Source organism: Neofelis nebulosa, chromosome 7 (genome assembly GCF_028018385.1).
Source record: "Neofelis nebulosa isolate mNeoNeb1 chromosome 7, mNeoNeb1.pri, whole genome shotgun sequence".
Taxonomy (NCBI): domain Eukaryota; kingdom Metazoa; phylum Chordata; class Mammalia; order Carnivora; family Felidae; genus Neofelis; species Neofelis nebulosa.
In genome coordinates, this window is record NC_080788.1 from 108,547,072 (window position 1) to 108,564,856 (window position 17,785).

The window sequence follows — 17,785 nt, forward strand, 5'->3', positions numbered from 1 at the left end:
ACCTTATTTAGAGCTCTCATCATTTCTTATCTGGGTATCGAAATGTTCTTCTAACCAGTTTTCCTGTCTTCAGTTATGATCCCATTGGTCTGAATACTTCACTGCTTCTAATCATCTTTCTAAAGTTATCCCTCAGATTTCCTTAATGACACAGATTTCCTTAGTATGGTTTGATGGATGCTCCATGATTTGTCCTCTGCTTTCCTTTCCAGTTTTATCTAGAGCTTTACCCCACCCCCATACTTCATGACTTGGATATACTAAGCATTCCAGCTTTATTCATGTCTTTGCACCTTTGTTTTCTCTGCCCATATAGCTGTTCCACTCTCCAATGCGGGTAAATACCTACTGTTTCAAGTGTTTGCCTCAACCTCCTAGGTTTCCGAGAGCCACTGAAATAAATTACTAAAAAAGGAATTTAGAGTCTAGAAGTCTGAAATTAAGGTATCATCAAGGTCATGCTTTCTCTAAATGCTCTAGGGAAGAATCCTTCCTTGCCTCTTCTAGCTTCTGGTGGTTGTCAGAACCAGTACCAGTACTGAACCGGTACCTTCAGTACCACTCTGATCTCTACCTTTGTCTCCACATGGCCTTCTCCCCTGTGTGTCTGTGTCTGAATTTCTAGTATGACCCCATCTTAATTTGATTATGTCTGCAAAGACCCTATTTCCAAATAAGGTCACTTTTACATGTACTAGGGGTTAAGACTTCAACATATATTTGGGGGGGGGGGATACATTTAACCCATAATACTCCCTATGAAATCTTTTCTTTCTCTGTGTGTCCTTTTATCATTGCAAGGAGAATTTACCACTCTATCAATTCTCTTTTCACTGTATCTTGTTACACTTAATTGATTATATGGCTCTATTTTACTATGTGGCTCATCTTTTTCTGCTTCTATGCCTCTAATCAAGTAGTTCACTTTTCCAGCCTTCATATCTCAGCCCCTGACTTTTTACATTTATTCCTACTAATCCTTCTAGATGAAGTTTGAATTCTCTTCTCCACTGGGGGGCCTGAATTAGAGTAGCGACCTTGGCAATAGAGAAGGAAACATTTGTAAAATTATAGGGAGCGATGCTAATAGGATGTAGAGACTGATTTAATTTAAGAGGAATGGGAGGGGGAGAGGGAGTAAATAGAGCTAAATTTGCAGTTTCAAATGAAGTTGACTGAGATGTAGGTGTGCACTTTGTGGACACAAGGAATATAGGTGTATGATCACTTTGGGAGGCCAGATGCTAAACTTATTTTGGATATAGTACTGAGTTTGAATTGTAGGTGAAACATCTTTTTGGTTGAGAACTTTGTTTTTTGGGAGTTTATCTAATGTGTGAACTAAAAAAAAATCTAGTAAAGGGTTTTTGAAAAAAAATTTATTTAACTTATTTTTTTAATTTACATCCATGTTAGCATATAGTGCAACAATGATTTCAGGAGTAGATTCCTTAATGCCCCTTACCGATTTAGCCCATCCTCCTTCCCACAACCCCTCCATTAACCCTCTGTTTGTTCACCATATTTAAGAGTCTCTTTATGTTTTTGTTTGTTTTTTTTTTTAAATTTTTTTTTTAACGTTTATTTATTTTTGAGACAGAGAGAGACAGAGCATGAACGGGGGAGGGGCAGAGAGAGAGGGAGACACAGAATCAGAAGCAGGCTCCAGGCTCTGAGCCATAAGCCCAGAGCCTGACGCCGGGCTTGAACTCACGGACTGCGAGATCGTGACCTGAGTTGAAGTCGGACGCTTAACCGACTGAGCCACCCAGGCGCCCCTCTCTTTATGTTTTTGTCTCCCTCCCTGTTTTTATATTATTTTTACTTCCCTTCCCGTGTGTTCATCTGTTTTGTAACTTAAAATTCTCTTATGAGTGAAGTCATATGATATTTGTGTTTCTCTGACTGACTAATTTCACTTAGCATAATACCCTCTAGTTCCATCCACATAGTTGCAAATGGCAAGTTTTGTTCTTTCTGATTACCGAGTAATACTCCATTGTATCCATATACCACATCTTCTTTATCCATTTATCCATTGCTGGACATTTGGGCTCTTTTTATACTTTGGCTATTGTTGATAGTGCTGCTATAAACATTGGGGTGCATGTGCCCCTTCGAAACAGCACATCTGTATCCCTTGAATAAATACCTAGTAGTGCAACTGCTGGGTCATAGGGTAGTTCTATTTTTCATTTTTTGAGGAACCTCCATTCTGTTTTCCAGAGTGGCTGCACCAGTTTGCATTCCCACCAGCAGCGCAAAAGAGATCCTCTTTCTCCTCATCCTTGCCAACATCTGTTGTTGCCTGAGTTGCTAATGTTAGCCATTCTGACAGGTGTGAGGTGGTATCTCATTGTGGTTTTGATTTGTATTTCCCTGATGATGAGTGACGTTGAGCATTTTTTCATGTGTCGGTTGGCCATCTAGATGTCTTCTTTGGAGAAGTGTCTATTCATGTCTTTTGCCCATTTCTTCACTGGATTATTTGTTTTTTGGGTGTTGAGTTTTATAAGTTCTTTATAGATTTTGGATCCTAACGCTTTATCTGATATGTCATTTGCAAATGTTTTCTCCCATTCCGTTAGTTGCCTTTTAGTTTTGCTGATTGTTGCCTTTGCTTTGCAGAAGCTTTTTATTTTGATGAGGTCCCAATAGTTCATTTTTGCTTTTGTTTCCCTTGCCTCTGGAGACATGTTAAGTAAGAAGTTGCTGCGGCCAAGGTTAAAGAGGTTCTTGCCTGCTTTCTCCTCAAGGATTTTGATGGCTTCCTGTCTTATATTTAGGTCTTTCATCCATTTTGAGTTTATTTTTGTGTATGGTGTAAGAAAGTTGTCCAGGTTGATTTTTCTGCATCTCTCTGTCCAGTTTTCCCAGCACCACTTGCTGAAGAGACCGTCTTTATTCCATTGGATATTCTTTCCTGCTTTGTCAAAGATTAGTTGGCCATACATTTGTTGGTCCATTTCTGGGTTCTCTCTTCTATTCCATTGATCTGAGTGTCTGCTTTTGTGCCTGTACCATACTCTCTTGATGATTTCAGCTTTGTAATACAGCTTGAAGTCCGAAGGGTTTTAAATATTATTTTAAATATAAATATATTTTTCTCTGAGGTGTCTGCTATTCATATATTTACAATGCTCAAACCTATTATGCTCTCTTCCTCCGTTCTGCATTTACCTCAAGGTGCCATAAATTCTCAATGTTCTGTCAAAGTAAAAAAAAAAAAAAAAAGAGCTTTAAAATAAAGCCATTTAGATTTTACTGTATTTTTCATTCATAAGAATGAAAGAACAAAGACTATGTATAGTATTGCTTTTAAGCATTACTTTAAGTTGGAATAAATTTCAGAGCCTGGAATTATTTAATATTTCCGAGGCACTCCATAAAAGGAGAATGAGTAGAACTATAGTTCATTCTGTTTACATATTAGCTTTGAATTTTGAATTTTTCAGTGCACAAAGAAGACTTGAAATTTATATGCTTACGTTAGAAAATAATTTCAGTTTTTTGCAACATGATGATGTTTGGAACTCTAGCATCATAAAGACTTATTTCAGCTTAGGGAAAAGAAGCTTAGGACATTGATAACTTTTCATTACCTAGAATGTTCTGGAAATTGTTTCTATTACATAAGTCAGTCCTTTCAATGGAGTGTTTCAGTTGGTAGTTCTGTATGTAGATTGTTGTTTTTATTGGGTTTTGTTTTTGTTTTTCTTGTTAAATCCTCTAAAATGAATTACTCAAAACTATCTGTAATAATGATCAATAAATAAATTCTTTATTAAACACATTTCCTACAGCTCTGCAACTGAGTGAAGTGTACTTGTTTAGGTGTTAGTTAAATGATAGGTGTCATTCTCTTTCATAGTAACATGTCCATGTGAAATAATAAAATGAACTCTAGTTCCTGCAGAGTAGAATTGCTGCTCTATTAAACTCTTAAGTGACTATTATGTTTTATGTATCCAGAAAGTGTCGGAGTGCAGTAAAGGATTGATTTTGGTTACTAAATTTATTCCATGCTATATATAAAAATTTCTGTTTTAGACTCGGGAACAGGAGGAATTGGAAGAAGCTTTAGAGGTAGAAAGACAGGAAAATGAACAAAGAAGACTGTTTATTCAAAAAGAAGAACAACTGCAGCAGATTCTAAAAAGGAAGAACAAGCAAGCTTTTTTAGATGAACTGGTATGTAATAATGCTAAATGTCTTGAACAAATCATTAGTATTCAGAGTTTATTTTTCCTTTTTATTATGCTGGATAATGGCATTTAAATGGCATTTTTACTGGCATATTCAGTGCTGGTGTATTCAACTTCTATTCCTTTATTAAAAAAACCCCATTTTGTCAATATCCGTTTTATTTTTAGATGAAAGAGCAATGTAACTGATGTAAGGCAGTGTACTATTAATAGGTTATTTATGTTTTTAAGCTTACTGATGAAAATGCTTTGTTTTTTTTTTTTTAAATTTTTTTTTTTTTCAACGTTTTTTATTTATTTTTGGGACAGAGAGAGACAGAGCATGAACGGGGGAGGGGCAGAGAGAGAGGGAGACACAGAATCGGAAACAGGCTCCAGGCTCCGAGCCATCAGCCCAGAGCCCGACGCGGGGCTCGAACTCACGGACCGCGAGATCGTGACCTGGCTGAAGTCGGACGCTTAACCGACTGCGCCACCCAGGCGCCCCGAAAATGCTTTGTTTTTAAGGCAGTTTTCTCCTGATTAACACTGGCTTTCTTATAACTAGCTTATTTTCAAGTGTTTTGGCTTCATGTGAAATTTATAGTGATTCTATTTACTCTGTGAGAACTATGTTTCATATTTTTGCATGAGAAAGAATGTATTTGAATGAAATGGCAGTGTTTTGCAAATTGTGTTTTCCAATAATTAGCTCCTCAAGTAGTCATCATTGTTAGATAATAGCAGTAATAATAACTAAGGCTTCGGAAATGTTTCACAGATTTGATGGTATATTATTTGATGCTTATAACCTAGGGTGATAATATAAAATCACAGTAGAAATGGTCCTTTCCAGGAAAGTCTTTTGCATTCTTCCCTTTCCTTTTTTGTGCACATAATTAATTTCTATGTAGTGGTAACATACTTTAATTCGTCAATCTAGTTGATGTGGTATTTGTAACTCTATGATTAGGTAAATGTGTATGTGTATATTTTTCTACCATTTTTTTTGGCCAAACGTCAGCTGACCAGGAATAAAAAGAGAAAACAAGATAATTAAATTAGAAGTAGGTGAGAAAGTAAGGAAAAGTAAGAGTAAGGGCATTAATGAGGCTTAGATAGAAAATGTGTTTCATAAACCCTATCTACTTTGTGTAAGTGGAATGTAAATTTGGTTCTAAAAATAAAGACAGCATATAAAATAGAATATATTTTTCTTAGTGATTTCCACTAATTTTTCTTGAAACCATTGTCAGTTGTGCCTTTAACAGTTGAAATGACACATGTATTTTACCTTTTTTTGTTGACATGAATTTTGTGAAAATTGAAAACTTTAAAGAATGAATTAGTAAATACTGATGTTCTAATTATTTTATTGAAAGGTTCTTTCCCCCATCATTTTATACAAAGAGGGACATACTTTTCCTTGGTAATGCTTCTCCTTTATACAATTAATTGAATTAATTCAAAATAGACCTTAGACATGAAATGAAAATATACTTTAATATTTAAAAAATATTGCATCTAGTATAAAGAGATTTTAGATTTAATTTTGAGGTTAGCTGGCTCTGCATAGCAATTATTCTTTGCATATTTTTTTAGTCCTCAAAGTAATGTTTTGCTGCCTCATTGAGTGCTATTGGCATGACGCTCCCCTTTAATTCAGTGGGGCATGAAGCAAGATGTAAAACTGCCAATGTTGTACATTGTGTATAAGCTGGAGTTAATATTGGTTTTTGTGAGAACTCCCCCCAAACTCCCTGCAACTTCCTGTTTTCTTCACCTGCAAGTCATTATTGCACATACTTTCTTCACTGTTTAGAGCATGTAACATGGTGGTTAAATAATCGTTAGAAATTTACTGTATTCATTAGACCAATTAATTACAACAGATTGTTTTTAAATATTAGTACATTTTGAATTTTCGGTTTCCTAATTTTATTTTTAAAAATTCTCTGTTTCTTTAATTTTTAAATGATCATTCATTGTTTCTGTTAAAATGTTAATGTATGTTTAGTTCTTATTGACTAATAGAAAGAATTTATTAAATTTCTTTTTGTCTTCCTGAATCCTTAATAAGTAAAAAACACACTTTGTTTCTTTTTCTATGTATATTCGTGTGTTAGATTCTATGAAAAAGATAATATTGGCATTTGTAAATATGTCTAGAAGCTTAAATCTTAGAATTGTTCTCTGGATCTAATTTAGGCAACAAGCACTACTTATTAAGAATTTTTTTCCTCCTGTTTTTGGGTTTGATTCTTGTGCTAATGGTCACTCTTTAAACTTTAAAAAGCATTACATTATACTGTATGTGACAGATTTTAATGTTATGGTCTTAATGTTTATGACTTAGCATTTACCATAATGTTGCCTAAAAAGTCCATTTATTTAATCCTAACTGTAAATTCAGTTTTTTTTAACAGTTTGGAAAAAGATTTTTAAACAGGTCCTAACTTATTAAATCTTTTTATATTCCTGTTTGAAAATTTTCTTCAGTTTATGTCTTAAATTTTGTTAAGGGCTAATACTGTCAAAATGCAGTAGCTGATTTTTATTAGAAATATTGTTTGCCAGATGGCTTGCTTAAAGTCAGTTAAAATAATCTTTAAAAAGTGGTCATTATAAAGCTTTTAATGAGTATTACAGGCAGTCTTATTAAAATTTCTTTAAATATTAAACAGTATACCTTCAGGCAATTAATGAGGTTTAGAGAACCTTTCAAGATAAACTGAAAAGCTAAGAAAAATGAAATAACTTGCTAAGGCTGAATCTGCATTTTATGTATTCTTGAGAGCATGTATATTCCCATAGTTTTTTTTTTTTTTTACTCCATTGATTGATTTTTGTTGTTGTTAGAGCTCCTGCTTAATTCTTTTTTTTTTTTTTTTTAATGTGTATTTACTTTTTGAGAGAGAGAGAGAGAGAGAGAGTGCGCATGCAGGGGAGGGGCAGAGAGAGAGAGGGAGAGAGAAATCCCAAGCAGACTCTGCACCATCAGTGCAGAGCCCGATGTGGGGCTCAAACTCACGAACCTTGAGATCATGACCTGAGGTGAAACCAAAAGTTGGACAATTAACTGCCTGAGCTCCTGTTTAATTCTAACTTAACTTTCACAAAGATTTTCAGGCTTCAAAGTTTTGAGTGCTAAAATGGAATGAAGCAGATTTGAAGTAAATTGTATGCCTTAATGTCAAAATTGGTTTTAGATTCCTAGAATGTTTGTTTTTTATTGAATTTCAGCTATTTTACCAAGGCATTTTAATGTTCAGGGCCTTTTATGTGAAAGTGAAACCAGGATTAAAACAGGCCCAAGTATTGATTAGCAACTTTTTTGAAGTGAGCCCATTGTCTTGCTTTTACATAAGGACTTTCACTTAGAGTAAATACCAGGTATGGAAGAGTATTTGAATTCACTTAGAGTATAGATTGAGGAGGAATGCCAAGAAATTTAGTTTTCTTCTGTTAATTTTTACATATGAAAAGGCAGTAATGGGTTTTAAAAGATGTTTTGGTCCACAGTCCATTTAAATTCTCTCTTAATTTTACGTTTAATTATAAAATTCTTAATGAACATCTAGAATAGCTGCAGGAATTCACAGCAATACTGTTGCTAATGCATAACTGATGCTTTATTGCAGAGTATGAAAGGTGTTCAAGTATATTCTCAATAGTATATATTTCATTCATTCTCCTTTATTATTATTTTTTAAATTAAAACAATTTTTTAAATGTTTATTTTTGACAGAGGGAATAAGTTGGGGAGGGGCAGAGAGAGAGGTAGACAGAGGATCCAAAGCGGGCTCTGTGCTGACAGCACCGAGTCTGATGCAGGACTCGAACCCATGAACTGTCTGTCTGAGCTGAAGTCAGATGCTTAACTGACTGAGTCACCCATGCGCCCCTCTAATGTTTTTTTTAATTTATTTATTCTTGAGAGAGACAGAGTATGAGCAGGGGAGGGGCAGAGAGAGAGACACACAGAATCTGAAACAGGCTCCAGGCTCTGAGCTGTCAGCACAGAGCCTGATGTGGGACTCGAACTCAGAAACCGGGAGATCATGACCAGAGCCTAAGTCGGACACTTAACTGAGTGAGCCACCCAAGTGCCCCTATTTTCCTTTATTATTGCTAAAGGCCCCAAGGCTATATTTTATAAATAAAATTTGTGTTCTTCCATTTAAAAAATTTTAATCTTTGTAACATTGCTCTTGCAAAGCACTTCTGTTACCAAGTCTTGAGGTACAGATTTATGCTAGGACAATTCTGTTGAAATAATTTGCTTTTTATTTGAATTACTTCTGTACTATAGGCAAAAAAGTTCCTTTAAATTTTTTTTTTTTTTAACGTTTATTTATTTTTGAGACAGAGAGAGACAGAGCATGAATGGGGGAGGGTCAGAGAGAGGGAAACACAGAATTGAAACGGGCTCCGGGCTCTGAGCTGTCAGCACAGGGGCCCGATGCGGGGCTCGAACTCACGGACCGCGAGATCGTGACCTGAGCCAAAGTCGGCGCTCAACCGACTGAGCCACCCAGGCGCCCCAAAAGTTCCTTTAAATATATTAACTACATTTGTGCCTAAAAAATTGTATAAAGTTGTTAGATTTGGAAAGAAAATTAGATTCTGCTGTATGTTTACTTTCATACTAGGGAATGTTTAACAATATAGTCTTTCCAGGATTAAGTTCTGGGTTGTTATTATTTTAAAAATCTCTAGGCCATTTGAAAAATATGTCTGTTTTCATAGATAGCCTTGGTATAGACTATATAGCTATAGGTATAGATAGAAATGTGTTTGTAATCTTCATTTTTGTTTACAGATATAAAGTACTGTGTGTATATTATCTCCTTCCTTCTGCATGTGTTTCTGTGTTCTTATTTAACTGAAAACTCGGGAAGGAAAAAGTCTGGATATGTTTAGTTTAGACCTTAGTTGCACAGCATGTGGAAGAACATGTAAGAGAACTTCATGTTAAACAGGATAAATGCATCTGCATATAAGAATTAGTATCATTGCTTGTGTCATTCATATGTATATATGCAGATTTATGTAAATAGTAGCCCTCTTTTAGTGTCAATATAAGGTATTAAAATAAATATTTGCTATCATTTTGTCAATTAAAAAAATTTAGACTTAATTTCTAAAAATAAGTTCAGTAAAGGAGAGAATATATTTTTGGTTGTACTTAACAATCGTTCTATTGTGCAAAACAGAACAAGGATCATTTCCAAACGGCCTCAGGTGAAATCTAATGGGAAACAATTTCAAACTGGTCTGAATTCACTGGTAGAAGAATGTGTCTTAGATAAACATCTGATCTACGTTATAGTACTTTGTATTACTCTTTTTGTGATTAGCTTTTAATTTTTTTTTATTTTAATAAATATGGTTGGCTTTGCTAGATGAAATAAGACCCTATTGTCTTTAATGTGGATTTTATAAAAATACTTTTTTGCAGGTTATTTTGATTTATGAATCTCAAACAGCCTTTTCTTATTATGGAATGTTAAAATTTTTTGTGAAGTTTTCTCCATAAAGTGAATATTTAGGTTGACATCAAGTGCTTATGAAAGGGCATAATTTAAAATGAAAGAATTGTTGCTCATTAGTTTTTCCTTTTTAACTTTCATGTTGCACTTTAACTTTTCTTACAGGAGAGTTCAGATCTCCCTGTCGCTCTACTTTTGGCTCAGCATAAAGATAGATCTACCCAGTTGGAAATGCAACTTGAGAAACCTAAACCTATAAAACCAGTGACATTTTCCACAGGCATCAAAATGGTAAGCTGTATTTTAATGGCTTGTTTGAAAGATATATTTCAAGGATTGCAGTTTATAATTTTATATTGATTTTTACAGATAAACTGGAAGGTTCAGATGTTTAAGAACAGTATTTGATCTAGGCTAGACATCTAGAAACATGAATATGTGTAGTGTAAGGAAAATGGAAAGTAATAAATAATTCTCAAAGTACATGACACAGTTTTGTTGTACATGATACTGGGTTTGTATATTTTTTTCTTTTTCTACATAAATTTTAAGCTTGTAGTGTGGGAAAACATTCTTAAAAGAAAATACAGAGTTCTGGTTTCTCATATGGCATGTAAGAAGCTTGGATGTTGCCAACACATAATAACAAGTCAAAAGCTGAGCATAGTGAAAAATCAACAACTTTTCTTAGATCCATAAATGAAGAGAGATCAAAAGGCAAACCGCTGCCCTCAAAATTAGAGAGACTGACAGAGAATACAGTGTATCACAACTTACCAGGGCAGTCACCTCACCAGGAACCAGTGCTCCTATAGGGAAATCTGATTGTAATTGATAAATTGTTGGAGGCTCAGTGTGGACAACTCTGAGAGTTTAAAACTCCATGGAGGAACCAGTCATTGAGGGCCCCCACACTTTTTTGTGTGTTACCTCTTGCACCTCTACGAGATTGTCTAGTGAATATTAGAGAAAAATCCCCTCTTGTTTCTGGCAGAGGAAAGGGAAATGGAACAGTTTTGAAATATACCAGTGCATTCTGTTCTTAATAAGGCCTACCCTCAGGAGAAACTATTTCATCAGAGCCTAAACTGCTGGAGTTTATCAGAACCTACCTGATGCAGGGGAAGGGAAATACTCAATTCCAGCTGCTCAGGCCTTCTGTGTGGGAGAAGGGAAATAACATAACTTCAGCCCACTCTAACCATCTTGCCCCACCTAAGAGGAGGAGGGAGGGACTGAGAAGCACATGTGAAGTTCATAGTTTAGAAGCACAGGCTCTCTAAAATGCTGAGACCTAATCATAGAACTATAAAATGTGCTACCAACCCCCACACCTCACCACCACATTACTTAAGTCCTATTTATAGTAGTTCCTTTTTCCTAGTCCATCATGCCTTAGCTATCAAGAAAAAAAAAATGATAAAACATACTAAAAGGCAGAAAACAGAGTTGGAAGAGACAGAGCCAGCCTCAGAACCAGGCTCAGATATGGCAGGGATGTTGGAATGATCAGACTGGGAATTTAAAACAATTGTGATTAATATGCTAAGGATGCTAATGGATAAAGTAGACAACATACAAGATCAGATGGGCAGTGGTGAGGAGGGGGATGGAAATTCTGAGAAAGAACCAAAAAGAAATGCTAGAGAAAAAAACACTAACAGAAATGAGGCATACCTTTGATGGGCTCATTAATAGATTAGATACCCCTGATGAAAGAATCTTTGAGCGAGAAGATACACCAATAGACTCCTTGAAAACTGAAAACCAAAGAGAAGAAGACTGGAAACAGACAAAAAACCAGAACAATATCGAAGGACCGTGGGATGACTACAAAAGTATACCACAGGGGCGCCTGGGTGGCTCAGTTGGTTAAGCGTCCGACTCTTGATTTCTGCTCAGGTCATGATCTCACAGTTTGTGAGTTTGAACCCCATGTCAGGATCTGCACTGACAGTGCAGAGCTTGCTTGTGATTCTCTCTCTCTCTCTCTCTCTCTCTCTCTCTCTCTCTCTCTCTCTCTCCCTCTCTCTCTCTCTCCCCATCCCCTGCTTGTGCTCTCTCTCTGGCTCTCTCTCAAAAGAAAAAAGAAGAAAAAAGTTGTACCGCTTGCATAATGGAAATACCAGAAAGAGAAGAATGAGAAAAAGGCACAGAAGAAATATTTGAAATGGTAACAAGTGAGAATTTCCCCCAAATTAACATCAGAAACAAAACCTAAGATCCAGAAAGCTCAGAGAACACTAAGTAGGATAAATGCTCAAAAAACTATGCCTAGGCATATCATTTTCAAATTACAGGAAATTGAAGATAAAAAATCCTGAAGCAGCCGGAGGGGGAAAAATACCTTACCTATAGAGGAGCAAAGACAAGTATTATATCTGGCTTCTCCTCAGAAACCACACAAACAAGAAGAGAATGCTGTGTAATATAAGATGATGAGTGAAAAAAACCACCAACCTAGAGTAATGTACCTTGCAAAATTATCTTTTAAAACTGAGTCAGGACGCTCAGGTGGCTCAGTCGGTTGAGCGTCCAACTCCTGGTTTCAGTTCAGATCATGATCTTGTGGTTTGTGAGATCGAACCCTGTATTAGGCTCTGCACTGACAGCGTGGAACCTGCTTGGGATTCTCTATCAGCCCCTCCCCTGCTAGCACTTGCGTGCGCTCTCTCTCTTTCAAAATAAACATTTAAAAAAAAGTGAAGGAGAAATAAAGGTTATCAGACAAACAAACAAAAAAAAGGAATTGTTTGTCAGTAGACCTTCCTTGAAAGAAGTGTTAAAAGAAGTTCTTTTAGAGCCAAGGAAAATGAAATAGGTCAGAAGCTAAGATGTAAAAAAAGGAAAGGAAGAGCATAAGAGAAGAAATAAGTTAAGACAGAATAAAAACTTACATTTTTGTTCTTATTCTAACAGATAAGTCTAATAGCAATATTATATTTGAGTATGTTTGTTTATGTGTGTCTGTATATACACACATGCTTATATATAAGTGCAATGAATGACAGTGGTAATGCAAGAGACAGGAGGAAGCAATTAGAATTATTTTATTATTATGAGGCACTCACAGCAATGTTTTCCTCCCCAACTGCCCATTCAGCTGATTTTTGATTTTTAAAATTGCCTATCTTGTTTGTCATATGTGTGCCACCAATTAGATTATAAACATCTTGAGGGCAGAGGCTGCATATTTTAACTTCATTTTATATGATCATGAGTATGTGGGTACTTGGACAATATAAAATATTCATAATTCATTTTAAATTTATAAATTTAGGAAATAACACATTTTCAAATAATGTAAAGAAAAACATTACTCATTATAAGGAATTACAAAAGCTTTTAAGAAACAATATAGAGAAAAGAAAATGGGCATGGAAAGACTCAGATGCAATGGGATTAAACTTCAGCTTTACCACTTACTACGTGTGTGTGCATGGGTAAGAGATTTCTTTACTCTTTCTGAGTTTGTTTCCTCATTGGTAAAGCTGAAATAAATTTCACTTTATATGATTGTTTGGAAGATTAAAACGTATGTATAAAATGTTCACTAAGTGCAACTTTAATGTTATCAGTAGTGTTTATTATAGTTAAATATCTAAGTGAGTTACATTATAATTTATTTACATTGTGTAATTAGGTAATACATATTTTAGGATTCTTGAATTTGAGGGAATTTTATGATACTTTTGGCATTTTTATGCTTTGTAAATCTGTGGTGGTGCTGTGATCATAGTGGTTTTTTTTTTTTTATTTTTAATTTTTTACATGTTTATTTTTGAGGGGCACCTGGGTGGTTCAGTCATTTAAGCATCTGACTCTTGGTTTCAGCTCAGGTCATGATCTCACAGTTTGTGAGTTTGAGCCCCACATCGGGCTCTACACTGACAGCACAGAGCCTGCTTGGGATTCTCTCTGTCTCTCCCTCTCTCTGCCCCTCCCCTGCTTGCTATCTCTTTCACTCTCTCTCAAAATAAATAAATAAATAAATAAACACAAAAAATAAATGTTTATTTTTGAGAGAGAGAGGCAGAGAGAGGGAGACGCAGAATCCGAAGCAGTCTCCAGGCTCTGACCTGTCAGCACAGAGTGCTGTGGGGGGCTCCAACTCAGGAACTGCGAGATCATGACCTGAGCCAAAGTTGGACACTTCAATGACTGAGCCAGGTGCCCGCTATGATCACAGTGTTTTAAAGTTCTTTAAAATTTATTTGTTTGTTTGTTTGTTTGTTTATTTATTTATTTATTTATTTATTTATTTATAAAATGCTTATTTATTTTGAGAGAGAGAAGAGAGAGAGCGAGTGGGAGAGAGAGAACCTAATACAGGGCTTGAACTCATGAACTGTGAGATAATGACCTGAGCCGAAATCAGGAGGTGGGATGCTTAACTGACAGAGCCACCCCAGGCACCTAAAACTTACTGTTTTAAACAATTAAAAATTTTTAAAAAAATGTTTATTTATTTTTGAAAGAAAAAGAGACAGAGCGTGAGTGGGGGAGGGGCAGAGAGAGAGGGAGACACAGAATCTGAAGCAGGCTGCAGGCTCTGAGCTGTCAGCACAGAGCCCGATTCAGGGCTTGAATTCATGAACGGTGAGATCATGACCTGAGCTGAAGTCGGCTGCTTAACTGACTGAGCCACCTAGGTGCCCCTAAAATTTATTTTTTAATTCGTGTATAGTAAAGGTCATTCTTTGTGGTATACAGGGTCTTGACAAATGCACACTGTGTATCTACCTCTATAATCATAATATAGAGCAGTTGCATCACTCCTCAAAATTCCCTTCTGCTACGATTTCATAGTCAACCCTGTACCCCTAAACCCCCTATCTCTGTCTCTGTTGTTTTGGATTTTCCAGAATGGCATATAAATGGAATCATACATACAGGAGGCCTTTAGGTCAAGTTTTGTTAACTTAGCAACATGTGTTTGAGATCATGCATGTTGTTGTTGTTGTTCCTTTTTGTTGAGTGATATATCATTTTATGGATATACCAGTTTCTTTATTCATCAGTTGAAGGACATTTGGGTTTTGTTTTTGTTTTTTAATGATTACAAATGAAGTTGCTACAAACGTAAGTTGTGTGTATACAGTTGTGTGCATACAGTTGTGTGTGTACATAGGTTTTCATTTCTATTGGGTAAATACTAAGAATGAAATTGGTGACGTATGGGGTATGGGTATGTTTAGTTTTGTAATAAACTGTCAAACTGTTTTTCAAAGTGACTGTGCCCGTTGGCATTCCCACCAACCTTGTATGAGTGTTCTCATTGCTCTGTATCCTTGCCAGTGCTCGGTATTTTGAGTTTTAAAAATATTTTAGGCATTCTGAACAAGTGTGTAACGATTTTTCATTATGGTTTTAATTTGACTAGTGATGTTGAGCATCTTTTCATGTGTTTGTTATCAGTGTTTCATTTGCCCTTAGCATTTACTTCACCACTTTAGGTATTTTTTCAGATAAGGTTGTGGCCTTATTATTTATTTTCTTTCTTCTTCCCTGTTTTACAATTTTTTTGTTTTGTGAAATGTAATGTAAATACACAAAAGTGCACAGAACCAAACTATGTAGCTCAGTGAATTATCACAAAGTTAACATCTGTGTAGCCATCATAGGGGTAAAAGAAAAAAAAGATATTGTCAATGTTCTTGAAGTCCACCTCATGACCCCTTAGATTTGGCCGGTACCCTATTCTTTTTCCTCAAAGAAGTCACTCACACTTCTTTTATGGCAGTCCCTTTCTTGGTTTTATAAATAGCTTTTACATCTAAGCATGTATGTCTTAACTTCATTAATATTGTGTCTGTTCATTGTTATATTTGTGAGATTCATCCATGTTTTTGCATATAGCTGTAACTTTTTTCATTTTCATTGCTAGGTAATGTTCCATTGGAGGAATATACTATTTATCCATTCTGTTGTTGCTGGATGTTTGGATTCCTTAGACTTTTTGGTATTATGAATTATGGCAATGTTTTTATTTATGTTTCTTGGCATACATGTACACATTGGTTTGGTGGCTATTTATCTAGGAGTAGAGTTATTAGGTCATAGTGAATATGTATATTGACTTTAGAAGATACAACTAAATCATTTTCCAAAGTGGTTTTTACCAGTTGTATTTCTATCAGCAGTATTCTTGTTATTCCATATTCTTGTCAACATTTGGGAGGTTTTTGTCTTTTCCAGTTTTACCAGTCTGGTGGGTATTTAGTAGTATATTATGATTCTTTTTTTTTGTAAGCTCCATGCTCAATGTGGGGCTTGAACTCACGACCCTGAGATCAAGAGTTATTTGTTCTACTGACTGAGCCAGCCAGGTACCTTGTGTTTTGTGATTCTAATCTGCATTTTACTTTGTTGATCACTGATGACATTGAGCATTGGCTATCCTGTTTTCTGAAATGCCTGCTCAAGACTGTTGCTCATGTGTAGGAATTCTTTTTATGTTCTAGATCTAAGCCTTTTATTAATCATATGTGTTGTAGGAGCTGAGATTAAATTATTTGCTAGATTGATCACCTGGTTGGCTCAGGTGGTGGAGCATGTGACTCTTCATCTCTTGTGAATTCAAGTCCCATGTTGGATGTAGAGATTACCTAAAAATAAAATCTTAAAAAAAAAGTATGCGTGTGTGTGTGCGTGTGTGTGTGTGTGTATCTATACACACACACGCTGTCTCTCAAGGGATAGGGATTCTTGGTTGTGTGATTTCAGTAGTAGCATTTGCGATCTGTTGCATGCCTTCATACTTCTGTTCCAACTTGCTGAGAAGTAAAGGTGTTTTCTTTTACCTGTCCCCCCTGCCCCGCAAAAACCCCACGAAGAGTTTAAGAAAAGACCAGAGTTTTTTTTTTACTGTGGCTTGTTTGTTTTCACTCTCTTGAAGGTGTCTTTTGATGTCTTTATTGTTTTACTTTTTTATTATCCACCTTGAATTGATTTTTTTTTTGATATGATGTAAGCATTAGCTTGTTGCGATTCATATAACTTAAGTGTGTGATAGAATACCTATTATTGTTGTTTATTATAACAATTCAGCTTCTGGTTCAAAGGCAAGGTGAACATTTTAAATGACAGTTTTTATGTGGATTTATTAATATTACTGAATGGGGTGATTGACATATAATGTAGATGGAAATCTGGTGTTGATGTAGTTGAGTGCTTTTATACTCTTTGGAAAAACCAATCCTAACATGCGGGATGAAAAGTAACATTTATTGAGCACCTATATCCCAGGGGTTGATTTCATTGAACACATGCTGGTAAGGATGCCAACATTGCTTAAGACTTTGTGACTTACGATAGTTCTTTTTAATAAAAGTTGTCGTATTTTGTTTTTATATTTCCATGAAATAGATGATAATCTTATTTTTGCAGATGTAAAAACTGACTCTGTCTCAGAGAAGTTAGATCACATATAAAAGATGACACCTGAACTCATTCTCTTAGTATTATTCCTCATTATTTAATTAATGAGACTATTAAAAAAACCAAAATTTATAAATTCTACTTCAAGTGTCTTTCTGATTTGAAGAGAGCTAGGATTGAGTTAATTGCTTGTAATAGTGGGCTGATTATTTGGACTGGGTAACATAAAGGACAGGAGCCAGCACAATGACCTTTTCCTTTCCTGATCTGCTCTACTTCAAGAAAGTCCAGCACAACAAATGAAGTCAGATACACTGAATTTGGAGAAGGTCCAAGGAAGACATTATAAATGTGATTGACAGTTTTTGAAATAGATCCTTTGAGATGTGACTGAGAAGACAAAATTTATTTAATAAACCTAGAGAAAGATAAAGGATTAAAAATTGGCATAAAATAATGAGTACGAAATGAGAACTTAATTATTATGTATTGAAATATGTAGAGTTGAGGCTGTCAGGGAAGATATTTTGGCTAGGTATGTTCACATAATATTGTGCCTGATGTATTCTTTGAATTATATGTCCCAGGAATTAAACTCTCAGTTGGTGGGGAAGTGTTAAGGGTAGGATCTTAGAAAGATAATTTATAAAATTTGTGACTTGACTTTCTTAAATAATTCCACTTAATCACTGTCTAATGCGTGAATAGGAGAAACTTCATTTTATGTAT

General features: G+C 35.4%; 1 protein-coding gene across 1 annotated transcript in view; it reads left to right on the forward strand.

The window, feature by feature from the left end:
* Positions 1 to 17,785, forward strand: part of MNAT1 (MNAT1 component of CDK activating kinase) — a 224,198-nt gene that overhangs the window by 83,831 nt on the left and 122,582 nt on the right. Inside the window, exons 5-6 of the mRNA XM_058739246.1 lie at positions 4,051 to 4,191; positions 9,842 to 9,967. Of these exons, the coding sequence (XP_058595229.1) occupies positions 4,051 to 4,191; positions 9,842 to 9,967 (267 nt within the window). The remainder of the gene's footprint in view (positions 1 to 4,050; positions 4,192 to 9,841; positions 9,968 to 17,785) is intronic.